Here is a 22,873-nt window from a genome sequence, read left to right on the forward strand (position 1 = left end):
AAAAAATTTTATGGTATTCATCATTCTACATATTCTACAAATAGCTTAAAGTAACTTGACTTACCTATCCACTGCATTTGGAATGGCTCCAGGATACTGCAAGGATCCCCAATTAGAAGGGTCTGGATTTGTGTGTCTGAAGTTGACAATGTTCCTGTCCGCCGAGAAGATTTTCCCCAGGACACGGCACTGCGAGGAAAGAAACAGTAGTTACAAATGTATAAGGTAGGAAAACGTGTGCGTGATCAAGGTACAGTTACATAGTTGCAAGGTACACGTGAAGAGATTACTTACTATGCGCCGCATGTTAGCCTCTCGACGGACAATACTCTCCGGACTTCTGCTTACATCTAGTACGTACAAGCTTGCACCCTTCACATCCAACAACAGCATATAGCACGTATCGATGGCCTCCCAAACAGGCACATAGACCTACATTATCGAGGGTGAAAATGCTTTTCTAATTAACGGTAACAGTTCATTGGAGGAAACAATAATCCTATTCGATTAGATATGCTAGGCATGAAAGGTTCAGTAAAACATTAGAACAAGGAAAGAATAAAAACGGATTTACTAGTAATGCAATTGGGAATAGGTTGCATGTCTCAGCTCGACAATTCAATATGTAATGAAATGTTAAAGCTACAGAGTATCCTACAGAAGTGATGGATGGAAGTGGAATGAATAACATTGGTCGCTGGTATTGCGCACCACCATGACATTATTGCAAATTATATCAGGCAAACAAACGTAACAGAGAACACAGCTTAAACCCAAATTCACCTTCCCCTCAAACTGACGAAGAAATAAAGACGGCAAAAGGACTTTGGCGGCAACAGAGTTTCAAGTAGAGGGATGACATGGAGGATTAGGACTTTGTGGGTCTGTGATTGATTCTCTCAGCAGCCAAGGATGTCAAGGTGGAGATGACGGAATCATCGTTCGCAGATGAAAGCCAAAGAAGGAGGGTTTAAAGGTTCCCGTTTGGTTAAAAAATTGTTTAATTAAAATTGTTTTAGGCCTTCTGGTTGAATGAAACAATAACGTTTTCACTCGTATGGACTGGCCCGAACATAGGCCCGTTTTAAATATCCCTTTACAGTCATTATTAACCATTTACATGGAATAGTAAGACCCATTTTAAGAGGCCATTTTCAGTGCAGTCACATTGGCCAACTTCTTATGTCTCTCAAACAAAAAACAGTTATAGAGTAGCGTTATTATTGTCTTTACTTTCGCGAGTTAAAAAAATATTGAATAAGTGCCAAGTAATGCTGTGTAACGTCCAAATAAATTCTTCAAAATATTATAAACATGTATCTTGTTCTTCATGTTTAAAAGTTTTTTTCTGTATAAGTTATAAACTACGATTAAGTTATAGATTAATTGACAACTAATACTTAATTCTGTATATTTTAAAAGAAACGTACTTGCTGGTTAAAAATTCATTTTTTAAATACAAAACTAATTCTTTTTTGTAATTAAATTTATAATCGGTGATAACATAACTTAAATTTTTAAAATTAGTTTACTTTATTAAGGTAAAGTAAATTTATTGGTACTCTAAATGCACTATACGTTTTAAGTTATATTTAATTATATGCAACGTTACATGTTAATAACAAATATTGAATAAAATTATACTAACAGTTTTTATTTTAATTTAATTATAACTGCATAATTTTTTCAATGAAATTCCCCCCCCCCCAAGACAAGTTTCTGTATCATTTTAAAAGAAACGTACTTTCTGGTGGAAAATTGATTTTCTAATACAAATATAAGTTCTTCTTTCTAATTAAATTTATAATCGGTTATGCCAATTTAAATTTTTAAAATTAGTTTAGTTTATTAACGTAAAGTAAATTTATTGATAATGTAAATCGACTATACTTTTTTGATTTAAATTTAAATGTATGCAATGTCACATGTTAATAACAAATTTTGAATAAAATCATACCTACAGGTTTTTTTTTTATTTAATCATTACGGGATAATATTTTCAATGATTCACCCCCCTCCCCCAAGACAAGTTTCATTGAAGCTCCGCGAATGTTTGAATGTGCTGAAAATTGGTGCAAATAAAGTGCAAACACGCCAAAGTCAAACATTCCACGGTTATACACGACTGAAGTTTTACTAACTGTAACACCTGCAACAATGTCAGATACGACACACACTCACACACGGTAAGGCAACGAAATGGGTCACGAGATACCTTCTCATGAAGAAAAATGCGCGCCAGCATGTCTTTTTCCACCGCATCATGTTCAGCCGTTGCATTAGGCTGTGAAAGCTGCTCTCAAAGGGGCTGTCAAACAAAACAGATACCAGTTCAGAAGAAGCACAAAACTTCACTACTAACAACGACATCAGAGACACATGGTATAGCAAAAAAGGGTTGTCGAATTTTATAAATGTATATAGTCGTCCTCTATCACAAGCCATGGAAAATGTAGGTCAACAGCAATATTTTGCTCACCCCTTCTATGGTTAGGTCAAGGTTCATGACAGTGTCCACGTGGTTTGTGGATCGATCACGCTCTTGTACAATGTTTTCGCCGGGGTCCAACCTACACAGTCAATACACCAGCACAGTCAACGCCAGCAAATGTGAAGGAGAACATTTTTGTTACAACGCTAATATTGATACATGCTGCATGTATAGCGAACTTACTCTTCTAAAGGAATGTCCTGAGAATCTTGTAGAAAGGACTCCGAGGCTTCCATGTTGATCGTCCGTAGGGCTTCCAGTTCGAAACTAGTGAAGATGTTGTTCCAGTTCTAACTTCTAAAAGAGGAGCAGTAATCCACTCACAGCATCTACGCTTACATATCACCCAAGCCTAGGTCGTGGTAGGTGGTACATACTTTCCCTTGAGAGGACTATGTAATCATTACAAGTATGCACACATAGATACACTTAATCAGTTGACATTAACTTAAGCACATTTCCAGCTATGACCCTCTGAAAATTCCAATAAAATGGAATTTAGCACAATTCACGCGCTAAGCACCACAAGGGTATAACCGTCATTCCGCCTATGGATTGCTAGATGGACAAAGATGTCACCATGAGGCATGGACACATAAAGAAGCAAGTAGAACGGGCTAATCCTTCTCACCAAATGCATGCATGTTCCGCATGGATGCTTCTCATGGTGATCTCCTTCATGCACATATACTCAAGAAAGTCTCTCCTGTTTATTTTCTCTCTCTCATTAAATGATCGCTGTATTCGAGGTTACTTTTCTGTTCCTTGCTTCTAGCTCCTTCTCCATTAAGGATTTTTTTTTATAGTCTTTGGGTATATGGCCAAATGCCAAAGTTTCCCTGATGTTTTTGGGGTGAACTAGTTTTTTAAATTGGGGGTAATGTTGGTTTGGGTGCTCATGATGCGATGATGTGCAATTTGTGGTATTGCTATTTTCATTTCTTTCTATTTGATGGTTAAATTTTTTCGTTCATAATTTTGTTTAAACGTGGGATGTGAGAAGTTTAATAATTTTAGCAGTAAATTATTTTCGAAAAAACATAATTCAGTAAAAGGAAATGTTTTTTTTAACAATAACTGATCTAAATGTGATTAAAAAATAATTGAATAATTGGATACGACAAATTAATATTATTAAAAAATTTGCTTGAATTTCCATTTTAAACCTAAAATTAAAGTTTATTTAAAAATATAATTAAAAAAGATGTTTCCTTCCTAAAATTTAATTTCGAATAATTCCATAAATTTTTTATGATGAATATAAATAATAAAGTCGTACCATAATTTATTTTTTGAACAATTATCTTAATTCTGTTAAATGTTAAGTACATTATATTTTCTCCATCATAGCAAAATGATAAACTTTTGTATTTGTATTATATATGGAAAAAATTTGGCCCTTATATTTTTCAAGTCATGATTACACGTCATAGTTTTTTCACTTTATCTATGACTATTTGATTGTGCAAAGTAGTAATAATAATAATAATAATAATAATAATAATAATAATAATAATAATAATAATAATATTATGTCCCAGTAAAAAAAAATCACATCATCGAATAATTAATAATTTAAAAATTAAAAACATTATTTCATTTCATGCAAAGGAATGTAAAACAAATGGCTTCAAAAAGATATTAGGAGTACTGTAAAAATTTGTAATGTCCTAGTTATTTACGTAAGTAAATTTTTTTTTTAATTTTCAAATTTTTATAGACTATGCAGAATATTTTATATAAAATTTGGGTACATGCATGTATTTACCTAAATCAGTATGACATTACAAATTTTTATAGTCCTACTAACAAATTTTAATCTATCTATTAAAATTGTTTTTCATGAAATAAAATACTTTTTTTATCTAATTTAAATTACTTTATTAAAAGATTAACAATTTATAAATTAAACAAATATATATATTTTTTTCCATGCCTTAAAAAAAACTGACAAAATGTTCACTTGCGAGACTTTTTTAAAATATTCATAATCTAGCTATCAATTTGAATTCTATACAGTACTCTTCAGCTCATTCTTGATAGGTGATAAATATTTTTAAAGAATCTCGTAATTAAGTAATTTGTTAGCTCATTTCTTCTTCTTAAATAATTTTATATGGAATAAAATATTTCTTTTAAAATATTTCTTTAAATATTTCTTTTAAATGTCTTAGAGGCATGTGGCGTGTTACGTGTCGCTAATCTGACACATCAACCAATCATCTGGTGACACGTGGCCCTTAGCGTGACATGTCATCATCTAACTGACGGCAGAATCAATTTGACTAACGTTTTATCATTCAATGACTAACACAACAAGAAAATATTTTTCAGGACCAATTTGAAAAATGCCTTAAATTTCAGGGACAAATTTGGCTATTAACTCTTCTTCATTGTCGTAATTGAAACATTTACTTATAATTGCAGTCAATTAAAAAATAAAACGTATAATACTTGTCGGATCTCTTTTTTAATTCTTTCACGGATTTATTATCGTATCAGAGTCACATATTCGTGACCACGTCGTTGTCTGCAGTTTCATCTGCGGATCCTTCCCGCAACTCGGTCAGGACTCTGTCTTTCGTTATCTATTGTTGCATCACACGCGCCTCCACACGCTCACTGAAGATCATTGCTTTCCCTCTCACTGAAGCGTCATATCCCATTTAGAGGAAGCGGTGTGCATGGCCCGGCCCGGCCCGGCCCTGCCCCGAACAATGTAGAGTCTAATTTCGTGTGATTTCACTGGGTCTAGGACCGGGTAAGGGTCTCAGAAATAGACCCCGTCATTAATTCGGGTCGGATCAGTGCATCACTCCGGTCACCCAAAATCGGGCCGGTGGCCCGGTCATTGTACACAACTAATATTTTCTGTTATTACTGATGGATGATGGTTATTCTTATGTGGAATTTAAGTATCGTAAACCTTAATATTTCGTGTTATTAGTTATTATAAGACTATAAGTTAATGTTTTATGTTTAAAATGCATAAGATTTTAGACTAATGCATAATATTGTATTATTTGTATTGTTTAAATATTTGGTGTAATTAGACAATATTAGTATTGATTACGGTTATGTTTTAATGGTTGGAGTCTTAAAAATTTGGATATTTTCACATGCTAGCTTATAAGATGGTATCAATGTAATTTAATGTTAACGCCCCGCTTTTTACCCGGTATAATTGTGACCCGAAAGTGTATAGGCTTCATTGGATCTAGGGTCGGGTTCTGGTCTCATCAATAGGCCAGGTGTATATTTTCGGGCCGGGTGTGGGTCACGTCAAACCCGGTTTCACTCGACACATTCACACCCCTAAAAGTAGAGATAGTTGACGAATAAAATAAAACATTTTATTAAAAATGACGATATTAAAACGAAAAAAATGTAACGGATGATTTTATATTAAAAATTACGTTTATGATGTCTTCGACTCTGACCTTCAATGCTAGGGATCAAAACAATACTTATCTCTTAAAAATATTTTGAATGGGATTAGATTTTCAAAATCAAATTATGTAATTCAAATTGCACCGCAAATAAATTCGCTTTTTAATTTGCATATGGATGCATGAGTGGTGTTGGATTCTGAGTGAAACCACAACTCAGACCCTGCGAGTTCCTATTCCGGTTACAATCACTTTCAGATTTCACTTTCGACTTCACTTCCACCTTCTTCTTCTTCCTTTCTCCGTTTAAATTTTTTTATATTTCGTAATTATAATTATTATTGTTAGGTAGCCAATTATTATTGTTGTGGTTAGAAAGGAATTATTATCATTTTTATCAGATATAGTTTTTTTATTTTTTAATATTTTATAATTAAAATTATTATTGTTAGGAAGTTTTTTATTCTTGTTGTTATTGTTAGAAGTTGAATAGAAATGTGTATTATTTTTTTACTTCATCATTCAAAATAATACATTTTCAAAACTACTCTATTATCCATTTTTCTTACTCTACTAAATAATAACAGAAATCATACTAACAAATTTTTGGGTAACATACCATGAAGGAGAAAAACACAAATGCAGAGAACCAGAGGAAGAAGACGAGTAAGGTTGAAGAAGAACACGGAATCTGATATTTTCAATAAACCTAAATCGGACCTACCGTTTACTATTGGCAGATTCAAATTAATTTTTAAAAAAGGGAACTCGGACCCTACGATTTCATTTTCAGCTTGATAAAATATATATATATATATATATATATATATATATATATATATATATATATATACAAAACGCACGGTCCGTTTTGCATTGTTAAAATTCAAATTGCAGCCATCAACAAGTCGTACCCTCCGACTTGTTTGTTTATTTTTGCTTAACAAATAACTCGAACCCTCCGAGTTCTTTCACCTAAAAATCACATAAAACTGTCCTACCTTCTCGTCTATTTCTCCCCATTTCCATATCCGGGAAAAGCACACTAACGGATTCCATAACTAAAAAATTGAGCCAAATAAATTTTGTATTCCAAATAGATTAATTTTTGACACAAAATCGATCGGAATGCCTTTGCGGATACCTTTATCATCACAGACATCCCGAAGCACCAACGTAGATCCAATCCAAGCCATGTAAGTTTAATCATGTTGTATACATCTCATCCCACAGTAATTTGCTACAAAAAGAACATCACACCATGTCAAGTCTCACCATTGCGCACACAATCACGTGCATTATAATATTCGAGGTACAAGATCGTCCATAACTACAGAACAATCACAGCTTAATGGAGGGAAACTTAGATCGCTCTCCCGCCAAATAATAAAATGACACAACGGTGCATTCAGGGCACTTTATTATGGGCAATATAAAAAGATTGTTGAGTATTAATCAAATGGTTGATTACTGTGTTTCTTAAATACACGAATTTTATTTTCTGAAATTTATATTTCTAAAGACCTTCCAATTTCTAATAATTATAAAATACAAATGTAAAGGTTTAACTTTTATAGTTAAATAAATTTTTAAATAAACAAAATGCTTACCTTCCAATGGGCATGTTTTAAGAAAAGAAATAGAAACTAACAAATTTAATTTTAAATTTACAATCGTCCCATATAAAATAATATATTTAATCTTGATATTATTTAAAGAATACCACTAAAGGGATAACACCAACATAAAAAAAATGGTCTTCCAGTGCTAAATTATGTGGCAGAAATTTATCTGCAGTCAATTTCACATAAAATTATTATTAGATGAATGATACGTGTTATTATTTGGTTTTAAAAAAATTGATTTTTTTAATACAAATTATTTAATTAAAAAATCAATTAATATAGTTATGATGTTAGAATTTTTACCGTATTTTATTTTAAAAATAAATTGACTAATTTACATTGATAAATTATAATTAATTATTTATTATATATTTTTTAACCTTTTTTTAATATTTATAAATTATTCAAAAATAATTATTGAATATGTTGGACCAGCTCAATGTTAATCACACTTTTCTTGTTATCAAATATAAAAAAAATTAATTCCAAACAAAATTATGCTATTTTATAGAATTTAATTTTTTTATTGTCTCTTCATAAAGTTTTTACAAAACCCACCTATCACATTAACTAAACGTATTTATTTACGTAAAGTTTGTTTATGGACTAACCAAACTTGTTTACTTTTTAATATGATTTAAACTGTATTACTATTTTCTCATTTTTTTATCAATTTCATTTCAGTTATATAATTAGAATTTTAAATTATAAAATTTGAATTACTTTGTAATTTAAAATTTAAATAGACATAATTTAAATTAATGATTTATAAAAAAATATATGAAAATACAATAAAAAAATTTAGACTCTAAAAAATATCATGATTTTTATTATGAGAATTAAATCTTTTTTATATTTTATAATAGAAATAAAAAATGTTATTAATATCGAGCTGCTCTATTATACAGATAATTTTCTTCTTTTAATAATTTTTAATTATAATTTTGGTTAAAATAATTATACAGTAAACAATTAACTACAATTTTTCAATTTAAATTAATCAACTTATATTTTAAATAAAATACGGTAAAAAATCTAACATTATAACTATATTAATTAGTTTTTTAATTGATTATTTATATAAAAAAAATCGATTTTTTTTTAAATTGATAACACGTATTGTTCATTCAAAAGCAACTTCCTATAAATTCGTTTCGTGGTGACTTCTTACCAAATCAGTTACTAAGCCTTCGTTAACAGTTTTTCCCAGCCAAGACATTAGAATTCATGACTACCTTCTACCACTACATCCATAATCATTGGTCTACTTAATCCACTTATAAAGCCCAATACATTATCTGTTATTCAATACATCACTCATGCCAATTGAAATGGGCCACAAACTACAAAACTCGTCGGCTCGGCTCACCGTCCACTATGGCTTCGGAGGATACTCCCACTCCCCCAGCAGTCTTCAATAATATAGGACAAATCCGACACTCTCTGCCCATATGTTTAGCAGACCTTCTACACCGGTTCCTATCCCACCCTGCACTTTCTTTTCATGTTTTCCACAAAAAGAAGCACCCCTTCAATCAACGCCAGTCGAGTATTTTAAATTAAATCTGTACCGCTATAACACTTGCAACACTGCTGTTCCGTAAAAGTACATTGCCACACCTGAACACCTTCCTATAATATAACATAATATTATTATATGTATAACTTGGTATGTCCAAGCATGCAACTTTTTAACCTCAAGTTATGATATAGGCTCCACCACTTAGGTATACCTTAAGCGAGTACTCTTAAAGTACAATGAAAGTCACGAACCTAAGCCATGGGTCTTCTTGATCATCCATTGGGACATCAATACCATATATCTTGCCTTTTGTCTCATGCTGTTGCTCTGGAACTTGAATATTTCATTTAATGAAAACAATGAATAGCTGGTTATTAGTCTCCAATTGAAGTGATTCTCAGTAATAGAAAATGAAAAAAAAAACTTCACATTCTAAGAATGAAAACATATTCAAAAGCCGAAGGACAATGTTATTTTTTCGCCAAAACCTTTCATCGATAGCAAAAAGGGTACAGATGAAAGAGACTGTAGTACATTATAGGAACCGAAAGTAGTTGAAGCGTGAAGTAGTAGAAACGAAAAATGAATCCAAAGGACCAAAAATGAAGTAGTTTAAGAACGAAGAGAATCATTTTTATCAAAATTTATTAAATGATACCATACTTATCATTTTAGAGGTTTATGTTTGTACCAGTTAAAACAAACAGAATCTATTGTGTCTTGCATTGGTCAAATCAAATGCTTAATTAGAAAGCACATATTAGGTCATAAACATTTTTTTATCAGAATAAATCAATCTATTTATTTTGTCTGTTCTTATCTTAGGACATATTTTTCATAGTTCCACAAAGCATTGATTAACAAACATGTTTATCTACTTTAGTGATAATCCAGTTTCTTGCTAATTTAGAAGTTAACCTTGCAAATCCTGGACGGTCACCTTTGCCTATATATGGAAAAAGAAAGTGCTTTACATCAATACATGTTTCATTGATAATCTGGAACGGTGAACATTTCAATAACTTACGGTTTATAATTAAATTCCATCAAAGAAGTGACATTCACAACAATAGCACATTAGAATTGACATTAAAAAAGACTGATTTTTCAATATATTTCTTATAATTCATATATATATAAAAAGAAAATATTCTTGATACATAAACATAGCGACATTATTTTAAAATTTATTAGTCATTATTATATAATCATTATTTGTTAAATTCTGCCAAATGTTAAAAAACAAAAAGGTACATTCTAATACGTAATTTCTAATTTGGCTTTGACAACAAACTCGGTTAAAACCCCTTGTCATTTTATAAGTTTCTACAATTTTAATTTTTTAAAAATAATTTTACCTGCAACACCAAGCACTATGGTGATGATCAAGTTTAAGCGACAAAAGTACAATGTTTTATTAAATATTAACCATTAGATCCAGTCGGTAAAAAGAACTTGTGATCTGAATTTACTGAAATATTTATGTCTTTTTTTTTTAACTGAAATATTTAAAGGTAAACACACTTCATATTTTCCTTTTTGGCTATCAAAGTTGAGAAATTTTGACATATCCTCATGCTAATATTTACACATATATGTACATTATGGTGAACTTTTCCTGTGCCTTTGCAGCTTAGCTTCTGCCTCCAATAAGTAGCTAACAAGGCAACAAGGGAAGAACAGAACATATCGTTATACCAAAGTGGATTAGATGGGAAGAAAAAACAAAAGGGCCTATAAGGCCATAATTCCCCTGTAAACCATGAATTCCACATATTATTCAGGAACTCCAGCTCAAATGTTTGCCTTCAATAGTTCAATCTTCATTATCCTCGTTGTCGTCCAGAAGTAGTTGTTGCAGCTCCTGGTCATCCATTTCATCCTCTCCGCATCCAGTTTGTTTATAAAAATTTTCTTTCTGTTCGTTCCAGTCGTCAGTGATCTTTTTCACAACATCTCCTATCAGTTCCTTATCTTCTGATAGGTGCTTTATGTTTGTAACATCTAAAACATTACTTGCTTCTTCATCAGGGGAAGAAACCAGAAGGAAAAAAGAAAAATTCAAAATCACATAAATATAACACAAGTTACAAAAATCACCATGCCAAAGAGAATGTAGAAACAGAAGGAAAAAATGGTTAAGAATGAAATAGCCATGTTTTCTTCTTAATACAAGTTATATTATACACTGGCCTGGGTTGGGTTGTAGGCCTTTTCCTCTGATAGGATGTCAAGAAAAAAATGAACACTGGACTTTCAAAACCTTCAACCTATACAATGATGCAGAAAGAAAAGGGAGAAATACCTGCAATGGCTACATTCTTGGCCTGGGCATATTCGGATGACATTTTCTGCAGCTTTCCAAGGTCAACTTCCATGCCCTGGCAAGTCAAAAGTCAAAAGGAAGTTAACTTTTAAATACTTTCGAATGCTTTTACTTGCGCTCAAAGCCTCAACTCAAGCTGGAGGAATTAGTTAGTACAAAAAGCATGTTATACAATTTGCGGATAACTATTTGATCTATTTGATCTAATCGTAAAACAGGAAGGACATTGGATAATTTTTGCGAGTCACAAAGCACCTAGATACTTACAAGGTCCATGTGAACATAGTTGTCAATTGGTGTGCTATGAAATAATCTGTCAGGAATGGGAAAACATCAACACAGTGAGTTGCTATATCGCCACACTATCATGAATTTAGTATCAGTGTAATATGGTTTGTTTACTTTTCATATGCAAGTTTGATACGAGCATTCTGCAATTGTTGTAGTTCGTTAACTGTCTCTCTGACGGAATCCTCCGTTAAGTCAACAGCACCAAAAAGGAACATGTTTCTACCCAACATTCTTTTTACCAAAGTTGGTACCACTTTAATATCGTTTGCTTTTGCATCCACCACAAGGGTTCTGAGTTTCTTTACCTCTCCTGTGTACATGGACACACTTAAGCATGTTTTTTTTTTTTAAATGTCAACAATTATTAATAGAAAAAATGAGGGGTTAAGAAAGGTGTGAAGCACCAAGTTGCACAATACACAACAAATAAAAATTAAAAGGGGCTGTTTTCAGTAATAGATCAATTTGATGACGCTCGTGCTTTATTAGATAAACACTGATAAAAAACATATAAGAAAAGACATATGCATGAGCCTATTCTGTTAACAACATAAAACAACAGTAGAGCCTGTTCCCACAAGAGGGGCTCACTTACATGGATTATATGATGCAAGTATGGTGCAAAAGAATAAAAAGACAGTGAAGAGGTTGACAACTTCATATAACACCTCACTAAAATTCATCAGCACAAATCAAACATGTTATTGGCCATGATATAGGTGATGATGATAAAAAATGAAAAAAAGTTTTGATCTATCTTTAAACCATAACTCCACAAAAGCATGAATGCCCTATATTGAATAGCTAAGTTCTGCATTATGCAAAAATTTTCCCTTTTGAGGAAGTACACAAGATGCCAGAACAAAAGCATGTGTAATATTCTGTATTATATGACATTATGATTATGAGTACTAAATGACAAATTGTAATCCTACGAAATCACACACACGCAAAATTGCAAAAACGAGTTTAGCTCATTAAACTCAATTGCATAAATACAAAATCACAATCAAGCAGTTCTGGATAAATCAACTTTTCTCAATCACTAATTCACTACATTAATAAAAAAATAGAATTTGATAAGTATAGAAGAAGCTACAAGGCAGGAATTTGAATTGTACAATTCACAAATAGATCATTGAAAATATTAAACGTGTTCTACAAATACCAAGTCTTTGACGATTCAAAATGCATCAAATAACATTAGATCCATTAATCATAATCATTTAAGCTTAGAAATTAACATACCAAGGGATAGATAGACTTTGAAAGGAGGTTTAAATGGTTGAGTCTCATAAAGACAGTAGAGGCAATAAAGGCCGCCCAATCTTTGTGATAAAGAAGCAGTACCACACATGTAACCTGCATAGGAACATAAAGAGAGTTTGTATACTAAAATAAAGACATAAAGCTAATAAAGTGAAATTTTCTACACTTGAAAATGTGATAATCATCACACAGTATTGGGATTTTCATAGATATATAAACTTTAGTTTAAGTTTGCATCTCTTCCATTTTACATTTGTGACTTCTACTTGTGGAATTTCTATCAGGTCTTGGCACAAAATAAAACCATTAAAAACACAAATCACCAACAACATTGATTGAAAATTCCAAATTTAACAAACAAGCTTGTATTTCTGTTTAAAACAGTTACCATGGAATCTAAACACTTACCTATACATTGAGCATACAGAGATTGCATGAAGAAGGCAAGGTTGCTAGCAGGACTAGATTCATAAATGTAGGAGAACTTCTTAGAAAGCCATACTCTCTTCATATCAGCCAAAGTAGTTGACTCATTCTGCGAATTCCAGAGTAAAAATTATGGCTAACAATATATAATTAAAAAAAAACCCTAAAGATTGCAATTTGCAAGCACCTTGAACTTACAAACAAAACCAACACAGGAAGTAAACACAGGTCAAATATTTTAACAATACCTGAGTGAATTCACCAATTAGTTCATCAATGTCACGCTTGAAAAAATCAATATTCATAGTGATAGGAATTCAAATTGGGCCTGAAAACTTGCACCTGAAGCCATTAACAGAAGATAAGATATAATATAACATCACAAAGGTGATGAACATTGTAACAAAGACACCAAAAGTAACTAGAATATGAAATCAGAAATTTCAGAACCAGTAATCACAAGAATGAACAGCGCAAAACTCATGCTAGAATACACAAATAAATAAATACTATAAAATGGAGAAAAGGAGAAGATCTACCTGCCATGAAGTAACAACGAAAGGCAATGACCGACTAAGAGAGAAGGTTCCATCAGAACCGAACCGGTAATCAACCCGGTCATATGACCGGGTCACCGGATCACTGGTTCAACCAGTGGATCACTGGTTCAACCAGTGGATCACTGATTCACCCGGTTAACCCGGTCATAACTAAAAAATTAAAATAATGTCTTAAAATTTAGATAAAATAATAATCACAAAATTAACTAGATATCATAGCTTAACTTTAACCTTAAGAGACATTATTGGTTTAATGGTTTATAATTCTTAAACCAAACATAAAAATTAAAATATATAAAATGTACAATTCTCAATTGAAATACCAAAAAAAAGGTAAATGAATATACACCTACAATATTACAAAAGAAGAAAAGAAAATGAAACTACAACCTAGATAAGAAATTAAGAATTAATGAACTACACCATCAACCAGCTTCACTCTACGGTAATAATCCTTGCATTCAAACATGTGGGAAAGAAGTAGCAAAATGTTCTTTGGGGTTCCCATTACACTGATGCTGAGGTGGAACATGGTAACAAGGCTCAGGTGACTAGTCCCTAAGACAAGGCGGAAAATGTGTTTCATTACTTACTATCCTATAAAGTAGACAATGAAGTAGTCACCAACACATCACATAAACTTGCTCAGGTTAACAGCAACAACTCTAAAATTTGCTCAGGTTCACCGAAATTAACATTGAACCAGAGAAAGAACAGCAATAACAACTCTAAAAACTAAATAAAACAGCAACAATCACATTCAACAACCACCAGATTCACTGAAATCAACATTGAACTAGAGAAAGAAGAGGGTCGAAAACTGGAGCTCACCTGGTTGAGAAGACGACCACCACCACCACCCGAGGGAGAAGATGCTGCTTCACTGGTTCCGACGAAGCGAACGCAGGGGCACGGTGAGACACCGAGAGAGCGACGAGGTGAGGGGAGAGACGAGAGAGTGACGAGGTGAGGTTGAGGGGCTGCCGACGCCAAGCTCGAGAGAGCAGAGAGACGAGGCTGGCTGGGGTTACCGGGAGGGGCGTGGTTGCACTCAGAGTCTCGATTAGTGGCTTAGGGTTCATTCAAAGGGGAAGGGGCCGTTTCAGAAAAAAAAAAAAAGTAAAATAAAATAAAAATAAATAATAAACCTGACCCGCACCGGGTTGGATTAACCGGCCGGGTCATGTGTTCACATAAAATCCGTCGGGCCAAACCAGATTTTGCCGGGTTTGTTATATGGACGGTTTAATAAGTGGTTCGGTCCGGCTAAATAATAAAATTTTTGGTCGAACTGACTAGGTCGAGCCGGACCTGATAATTATGTTTTTAGCTAGGGGTGCACATGGGTCGGGTGAAGCTGGGTTTGATGTGATTCAGATCCGATCCGAAATATACACCGGGTCTATTTATTAAACCCGAATCCGGCCTTAAATTCGATGAAACCAATACACTTTCGGGTCACAATTATACCGGGATAAAAATCGGGCTGTTAACATTACATTACGTTGATACCTTCTTGTAAGCTAGCATATAAAAATATCCAAATTTTCAAAACTCCAACTATTATTTAACATGGTAAAATTTACTTAGAAAAATATAAAAAGAACCAACCCTTCTTCAAAATTAAAGCATAACCACACTCAATACTAAAGCATAACCACAATCAATACTAATATTGTCTAATAATACCAAATATTTAAATCAATATAAATAACACAATATTATGCATTAGTCTAAAGTCTTATGCATTTTAAACATAAAACATTAACTTATAGTCTTATAATGACTAGTAACACAAAATATTAAGGTTTACAATACTTAAATTCCACAAAAGAATAGTCATGATCCATCACTAATAACACAAAATATTAATTGTGTATGATGACCGGACCACTGGACCGACTTCGGGTAACCCGAACTATGCTTTGGACCCAATTCGAAATAATAATCGAGTCTATTTTTGAGACCCTTACCTAGCTCTAAACCCGATGAAATCACACTAAATTAACTCCTAAAATGTTTGGGACCGTATCAGACCGAATTATGTGCATCCCTATTTTCAACTAACAGACAAGATAAAACAAACAGAGATGTCAAGCGACAAGAAAAGTACGAAGAAGTGCCTAATGGTGACGCCGTGATGGTGACGGTAACAGACGCACGGTGAAATTTTTTGGACAGTGTAGTTTACATGTTGAGATGCCCATTTACTTTGTTTAGCCTATTAGGCTTACTTTTGTTTTGTTAGGCAAGTGTAATCTATTTGTGTCCTTATGTTTTTATTAGGATTTTAGTCTTCGGCCAGTGAAAAACAAACAAAAAAACACATTTGAGTAATCTTAAGTAAAAATTTGAATACTAAATTACCAAACAAAAAAATTGAATACTTTATTTATTTTTTATTCTAGAGTTTTGAAAGTTTTGTTCAACACTTTTTTTGTTTAATAACAATGTCATAGTAATATAAAATTCTAGTGGAGGTTTACCAAAAAATATTTTTAACAGAGATTAAAAGTTTCTTTTAGACTTTTTTAAATACATTTTCATAAATAAATATCTACATAATTAGTTAACAGTACCATAAATTTCTAAAAATAACTAACAATAATTACAATTCTAAATTAAGCTCTAAATAATAATTTTAGGACTAGCAACGTATTAGGTAGGAAAGGACTTAGATTCTATTTTAAATTTTAGTTCTATTCATGTGTTTAAATTATTTCTACAATTCAACTTTATTCTATCTATAAATTCTAATCGTACTTACACTCTAAAATTTTCTATCCAACTTTATCTACAATAAATTTTTTTAATCAAATAAAAAATACAAAATAAAGTTCATATTAAAATTAAAGCAATAAAATTATAATGAAATCTATGTTAAAATTACAAAAGGGAAAGGAGGTAAGTTTCATCTTCATCAACTTTATTATTTGATTTTTCATGGTATTCTTTAACCCAGCAGGCCAATGACTATTTAGTCGCATATTGGATTTAAGAGTTTGTTGTTGGCGAATAAGTTGCTGCATGCATAAAGTACAACTAAAACTGGAATATTAGGACTCAGTATTGTATTTAATGGCCAGATACTAAAACTAAAATTTCAATCTTGAAATACAATTTCAATCCTTCTCCAGTATCTCTAAAAAGTAGAAACACAAAGGACTAAAATTTATGAGAATGGATACTAAAATTTTAACAATATTTTTTTTAATAATTAATAGTTTTTTTAGTAAATATTCTTATTTTATCTCCATATTTATCTTAAACCAAATAAGATATTAAAACATAACTCAATCATTTACACTTTACACCAAACATAATACAAAAATTTAATTTAATTTTAATTTTTTAGTTTCTATTTATTAGGCTCAATTTTCCTTCTAAATACGGCCTAAAAGACATCTAAATAAATTTTGCTTCTTTTCTTTTCCTTTTTGCTAATAATATTTACTTCTATTTGTTTATGATGAAAATTTATTTATTTTTTATAATTCTTTAAATGATACTAAATGTTAAATTTTGATTCTCCACAATAACAATGGATAAGAAATAAATTCTCAATTAAATAAATTAATTTCATAAAATTTATACAAAAATTAAATTTAAATAATTTTTTTCTTTCACTTAATTACAAAAAAAAAATAAGAAGAAAATTTTCAACTTAATTTCAATCCAAGAGTCATTCACACTACATAAGTTTTACATAAATAGACTCTCCTTATAGTCATAGAATTATTCTTTGTTCGTCTTTTTTAGTTATTTTAATGTATCTACCAGTATGAAAACTAAAATATCAAAAATACTATTAGAAATATTTAAAGATCAATAAAAAATAGTTAAATAAGTAAATAAACAATTAAAAATATGTCAGTTTTCAGATATATTTAATAATTAAATTAATAGAATGTTATTATTATTATTAACAATATTAACCATTATATATATATATATATATATATATATATATATATATATATAATACATGCGACAAATAATATATATGGATAAAACAAGATGATATAAGATAATATTTACAACTAGTGATTCCATTGCTCTACAAGCGATTTTTTTTCACTTAGCTTTACTAGTGGTTAAATAAAGAAATACTAGAAGGTCATAAATATTTATTATTTTTTGTTATTAATTAATCATCAATATTTATAAGTATAAATTAAAATTATATTATTAAATTATTAAATTAAAGAAATTGAGTTAATAATTAAAAAAACCTAAAAAAATAAATTCTGAATATTCCTAAATATTTTTCTATTAAATAACACTCATACTCCTACAACTATTGTAATGTATACTTCATCTTTGTCTGCATTATTCATCTTTTTGTAAAAAATAATTGTCACGTGTGCAACAAATTTTCTTCTTTTTTACCCCTTTTCATATATTATTATTAAGTGATAAATATTGAATACTTAACGTAGTACGCACCACTAGTGTCATTATAGACCAACTTAATTAAGGAATTATTCAATTTACAGCTAACGACTTAAACATATATTTGGGAAAAAGAATTTTTCCCGTGCACCTATTGAATTATTTTTTTAGGAACAGATAACTCTCTTGACAAAAAAACTTCAGATCAACTTTATCAATTATCCAAATCAATTCTAATTTTTTTAGAAGAGTGTTAGGAGTCAGCAATTTTTATATTTTGTAACCATCAATTGATCATTAATAATATTTTTAATGGTATAAAATTACATCCAATAATAAAAAATCACTTAATTTTTATTTGATGATTAAATACTGACCACAAAACACAAAAATTGATGTCTCTATACTTTTTCTTTCTTTTATGGGAGACGACGAAAATCGCTTCAAACATCACAAGCCCATTGCCTCAGTGTTCCTGCGTAATATGGAGCCCAGCTACAATAACTCCATTTTAAACCAGGCTGCAACTCCATCACTAATACACCAAGAGTGATAATAAATAGGCTAGAATAGAATTTGGATTTAACTCTAATCTAATTTATAAGTTAAAATTTTTATATAAACTCAATCCTATCGTATTTACAGATTGAGAATATCAAATTCTAACTCTATCTGTTTTTAATTTGTGGGTATTCGACCCTATCTGTAAATTACTAAAAATGTACAATATTATTATATAACTTGATGATAATTTAAAATATAATTGATTTTTATGTAATATATATATATATATATATATATATATATATATATATATATATATATATATATATATTAATGATCTTCTTTTAGTGACTAAGAGTTTTTTGCATTTAGTGAGAGGTCTTTAGTTTAACATTCACTTGAAACATATTTTTATATAAGTATATAACATATACATATATAAGGTGCGAGTTAATCGGGTAGGGTTGAGGCTCAACCCGCACCTTACCCGACCCGCACGATAACCTTACCCGCTGCAAATCGGTTTGGGTCGGATTGGAGACCTACGAATAGGGTACATGTTGTCACTCTTATAATTAGGGGTGATAAACGGGAAAGCCGTCCCGCCTCGCCAAAAACCCGCCATTTGGCAGACTGGCCCGCTCTGCTGCCGCCTAGTGAGGCGATTCTAAATTCCTCCGTCACCTCACCTAACGGCGGGCTGCAGGTTAGCGGGCCAAGCCAGCCAAATCTTTTTTTTATAAACCATTAAATATTAAACAATATATATAATTTCACAACTATTTCAATAAATTTATAATTTATTAAAACAAAAATATTATAATTTTCAAATTCACAAATATTAAAATCTTTATAATTATAAATATATAATAAACATAATCATGAACCAAATTTTTTAAAATAAAATAATAAAATTAACATAATTCAAAACAAAATAAACAATGTTCAAAATATATAATTAAACATCTTTAAATTTATAATCAATCAAACATAAAATATAATCTAAAATATAACTTAAAACATTTTCAATTATTATTTTCATTCTCATATAAATCAATAAAATAATATTTTTTGGCAAGTTCAATCCCATAAATTTTGACCCATTTGCTATCCATACCTATATAATACACCCCAAGTCCGGGCACCCGCGCCTGTAAATTGCTCCCTTTCTTACTGGAATATTGCCAGGTATCAGCAAAAAAGTTACGCAGATAGAATCTCTATCTCTGCACCAACTTGGTTCTATATGCTATAATTGACCTAAGGCTAAGAGATATGGCACTTATATTAATATATATGGAATTATTTTAAGTGTATTCCGGGAAAAAAAAATCATTTTTACACAATATCATTTAAATAATAATATTTAAAAAAACCATTTTAAATAGTCTAAAATTATTTTATTTAATATTTATTAATTATTATTAAAATAATTATATAATTTGATATAATAAAATACAATACGAAACTCTTTAAGTTCAATAATTTCTAATATTTTTGTTCATATTGAACTAACACAAATTAAATTGTCTTTTATGTCTTTAGTAAATAAGTTATTGAACTAACACAAATATCAAATTATTTTTAACAAATAAGTTTAATTATTTCTGACCAAATATTGAATTAAATATTGTATTTCTAACATTACCATTTTAATAAATCTTTAACATAAAAAAATACAGATATATTATAATTAATTACCACCCTTTTTTTGGGTCAGGTGTGTGGGCCGGTAATAAAGCAACAATATCTTGTACAACCTATGCAACTACATAAGGTACAAACAAGGGTTTGATTGCAGTACATTACAGATATTTTAACCCTAACCGAGACAACTACCACCTTCAGTAGGATAAAGTTTAGACTAACATTGGACAGGGGCCGCGCGAACGCAGGCCCCCACTACCACAAATTATGATGTAGGCTCCACCACTTGGGTAGACCTTAGACTGGCACCCTTCCTTGGTGCAATGGAAGTCACCAACCTAGGCCATGGGCCTTTATGATCACCCATTGACCCCATCCAGGTAAGTATTTTGAAATTGTTGTAGTGCCTTCCATTTTATAAGCTTATTGCAGACTTTTTACACACATCTTCGCCGATGTAGGACTTCAATGCCAGGCATCTTGCCTCATCACTTGCCTCGTGCTTTTGATGTAGGACTTGAATGTTGTTTCATTCAATGAAGCCATTGGAAAGCTGGATATTTGTCTCTAGTTGAAATGATTCAACAGGTAATAGAACATGGAAAGTAAACTTTATTTTCCAAAAATTGGAGACATATTCAGAGGATGGAAGACAAATGGACAATGTTATCTTTGCCAAAACCATGTCATTGATAGCAAAAAGGATAGAAATTATGAATAGCTCCACAAATAAGTCGATCCAAGAAAGAAAGTTGAAGAGACCATATAGTTGAAGCGCGGAGTAAGATGATGAATCAAGAGGAAGCAGCAAGAAGCGAAGTAGTTGAAGAATGAAGATTTGAAGAGAACCATTTTCAATTTATTTTGGGTGTTCTTGTATACCAGAAAAAGTAATCAGAATTGTTGAATTGGTCATATCAAATGCTTCATGGGAACTATGTTCTGATTAAAATAACAAATAAATTGTACTATTATGATTGTAGAAGCAAATTCATATTTTATTGAGGAGTTTTTCGAACACCAATCTTCAAAACCTTGTGAGATTTTTTTGGTGTCTAAACCATGTAAGATTTGGGTGCATAAATTGAATGTTCAAAGATGTCAAATTTTATTAGCAGTACTAAACAATGTAAAGTTAGAATTAACAATGTTCTATTTAAAGTTCAAATATTTAATTAAGATGATAAAATAAATTGTACTATTATGTTAGCTCCCTCTTTGAATTAGGAAGAGAAATTTCAAATTGAACCAAGTTTAACATTAATTTATTAATTTTTTCTACTAAATACAATGAGTAAGTATTCCTATTTATATTTCTAACAAATTCTAATGCGGTAAGTGCTAACCAACTAATTAAGTAGCCCAATATTAGTTGAGTCGTAACAATACTTCCCCGTGCTCTGCTTCCTCCTTCTTCATTGTTGTTTCCATTTGTGGCTGTTGCTGTAGTAGGAGTCTAGGTGTAGCTTTAATCACTTCCCACTTAATCTCCCAGTCTTCTACTTGGTTCCAACGAATTTCTGCCAAAATTGGGCGCATATCTGGTTGGAATTGATGGAGAAAAGCCGAATGAATCTCAAGCTGCATGTAGATTTCGGTAACTCCATAGTCGAAACCATGTCAAAGCACTGGAAACTTATAATAATCTTTGTGCCTCCGGAGTGCCTCTAGCGCCCCAAAATTATCCGGCTAGGATGGACCATCTATAGCCGTTAATTCCGTTGAACATAGGGAGGGTATACCTGACTTGAGTTCCTTCTACCATGAAAGCACCAATGTTAGCCCCCTCTGACTTAGGGAGAGAAACTTTAAATTGAACTAAGTTTAATATCAATTTATTATGAGTTCCTTCTGCCATGAAAGCACCAATGTTAGCCCTCCTCTTTGAATTATGAAGAGAAACTTTAAATTGAGCTAAGTTTAATATCAATTTATTAATTTTTTGTACTTAATATAATGACTCATACTCTTATTTATATTTCTAACAAATTCTAATGTACTAACAACTAATTAAGTAGTTCAATATTAGTTGGATAGTAACATATTTTGATTGTAGAAGCAAATTCATATTTTATTGAGTGAGATGACATGTTCTCTTTTATTCATTTTTCCAAAAGATGGAAAAAATTAATTACAAATAATCAAAGAAGTAAATTACAACTTATTTTCATTAATTATTTTTTATTTTCATCAAAATTTTTTTGATTTTCTGTCTATCCAATTTTTTATATGAGTAAAAAACCCAAATGAGCCAAGCACAGGTCAATATAACCCAAATCAGCCAAATCAAACTTTCATACCTGAATCCACCAGGACCAATTTTAATATAATTCGAATCAATAAGATTCGAATTAATATAACATGTAATTTGAATTGAATCAATTCGAACTACTCTCAGAAACAAGTATAAGCTAATTCGAATCAATTCAAA

At 31.0% G+C, this 22,873-nt stretch overlaps 1 protein-coding gene and 1 non-coding gene across 3 annotated transcripts; both read right to left on the reverse strand.

Annotated features, from left to right (window-relative positions):
• Positions 1-10,534: 10,534 nt before the first annotated feature.
• Positions 10,535-15,031, reverse strand: LOC112737003 (uncharacterized). 2 transcript variants are annotated; one of them, XM_025786707.2, is made up of 9 exons: positions 14,731-15,019; positions 13,879-14,049; positions 13,588-13,681; positions 13,322-13,448; positions 12,893-13,006; positions 11,756-11,954; positions 11,621-11,666; positions 11,333-11,408; positions 10,535-11,049 (listed from the first exon to the last, which is right to left on the reverse strand). In XM_025786707.2, exons 3-9 carry the CDS (start codon positions 13,642-13,644, stop codon positions 10,844-10,846), a joined length of 825 nt encoding a protein of 274 aa, XP_025642492.1. In that variant the 5' UTR covers positions 13,645-13,681; positions 13,879-14,049; positions 14,731-15,019; the 3' UTR covers positions 10,535-10,843. The 2 variants fall into 2 exon arrangements, with proteins under 2 accessions (XP_025642492.1, XP_025642483.1); XM_025786698.2 differs by lacking the exon at positions 13,879-14,049 and having other exon boundaries at positions 14,731-15,031.
• A 5,638-nt stretch (positions 15,032-20,669) lies between these two features.
• On the reverse strand, positions 20,670-20,830 carry LOC112763089 (U1 spliceosomal RNA). The gene has a single exon (XR_003182819.1). It is a non-coding gene; the product is annotated as a U1 spliceosomal RNA (small nuclear RNA).
• Between the last annotated feature and the right edge of the window lie 2,043 nt (positions 20,831-22,873).

The sequence above is a fragment of the Arachis hypogaea genome, chromosome 2 (assembly GCF_003086295.3).
Source record: "Arachis hypogaea cultivar Tifrunner chromosome 2, arahy.Tifrunner.gnm2.J5K5, whole genome shotgun sequence".
In the NCBI taxonomy this organism is placed as follows: domain Eukaryota; kingdom Viridiplantae; phylum Streptophyta; class Magnoliopsida; order Fabales; family Fabaceae; genus Arachis; species Arachis hypogaea.

Coding starts and splice junctions, on each gene's coding strand:
- LOC112737003 (XM_025786698.2), bottom strand. CDS start 13,644: ATGAATATTGATTTTTTCAAGCGTGACATTGATGAACTAATTGGTGAA. Junction 13,449..13,587: donor TAATTGGTGAATTCACTCAG/GTATTGTTAAAA, acceptor TGGAATTCGCAG/AATGAGTCAACTACTTTGGC. Junction 11,667..11,755: donor ATCAAACTTGCATATGAAAA/GTAAACAAACCA, acceptor CATTCCTGACAG/ATTATTTCATAGCACACCAA.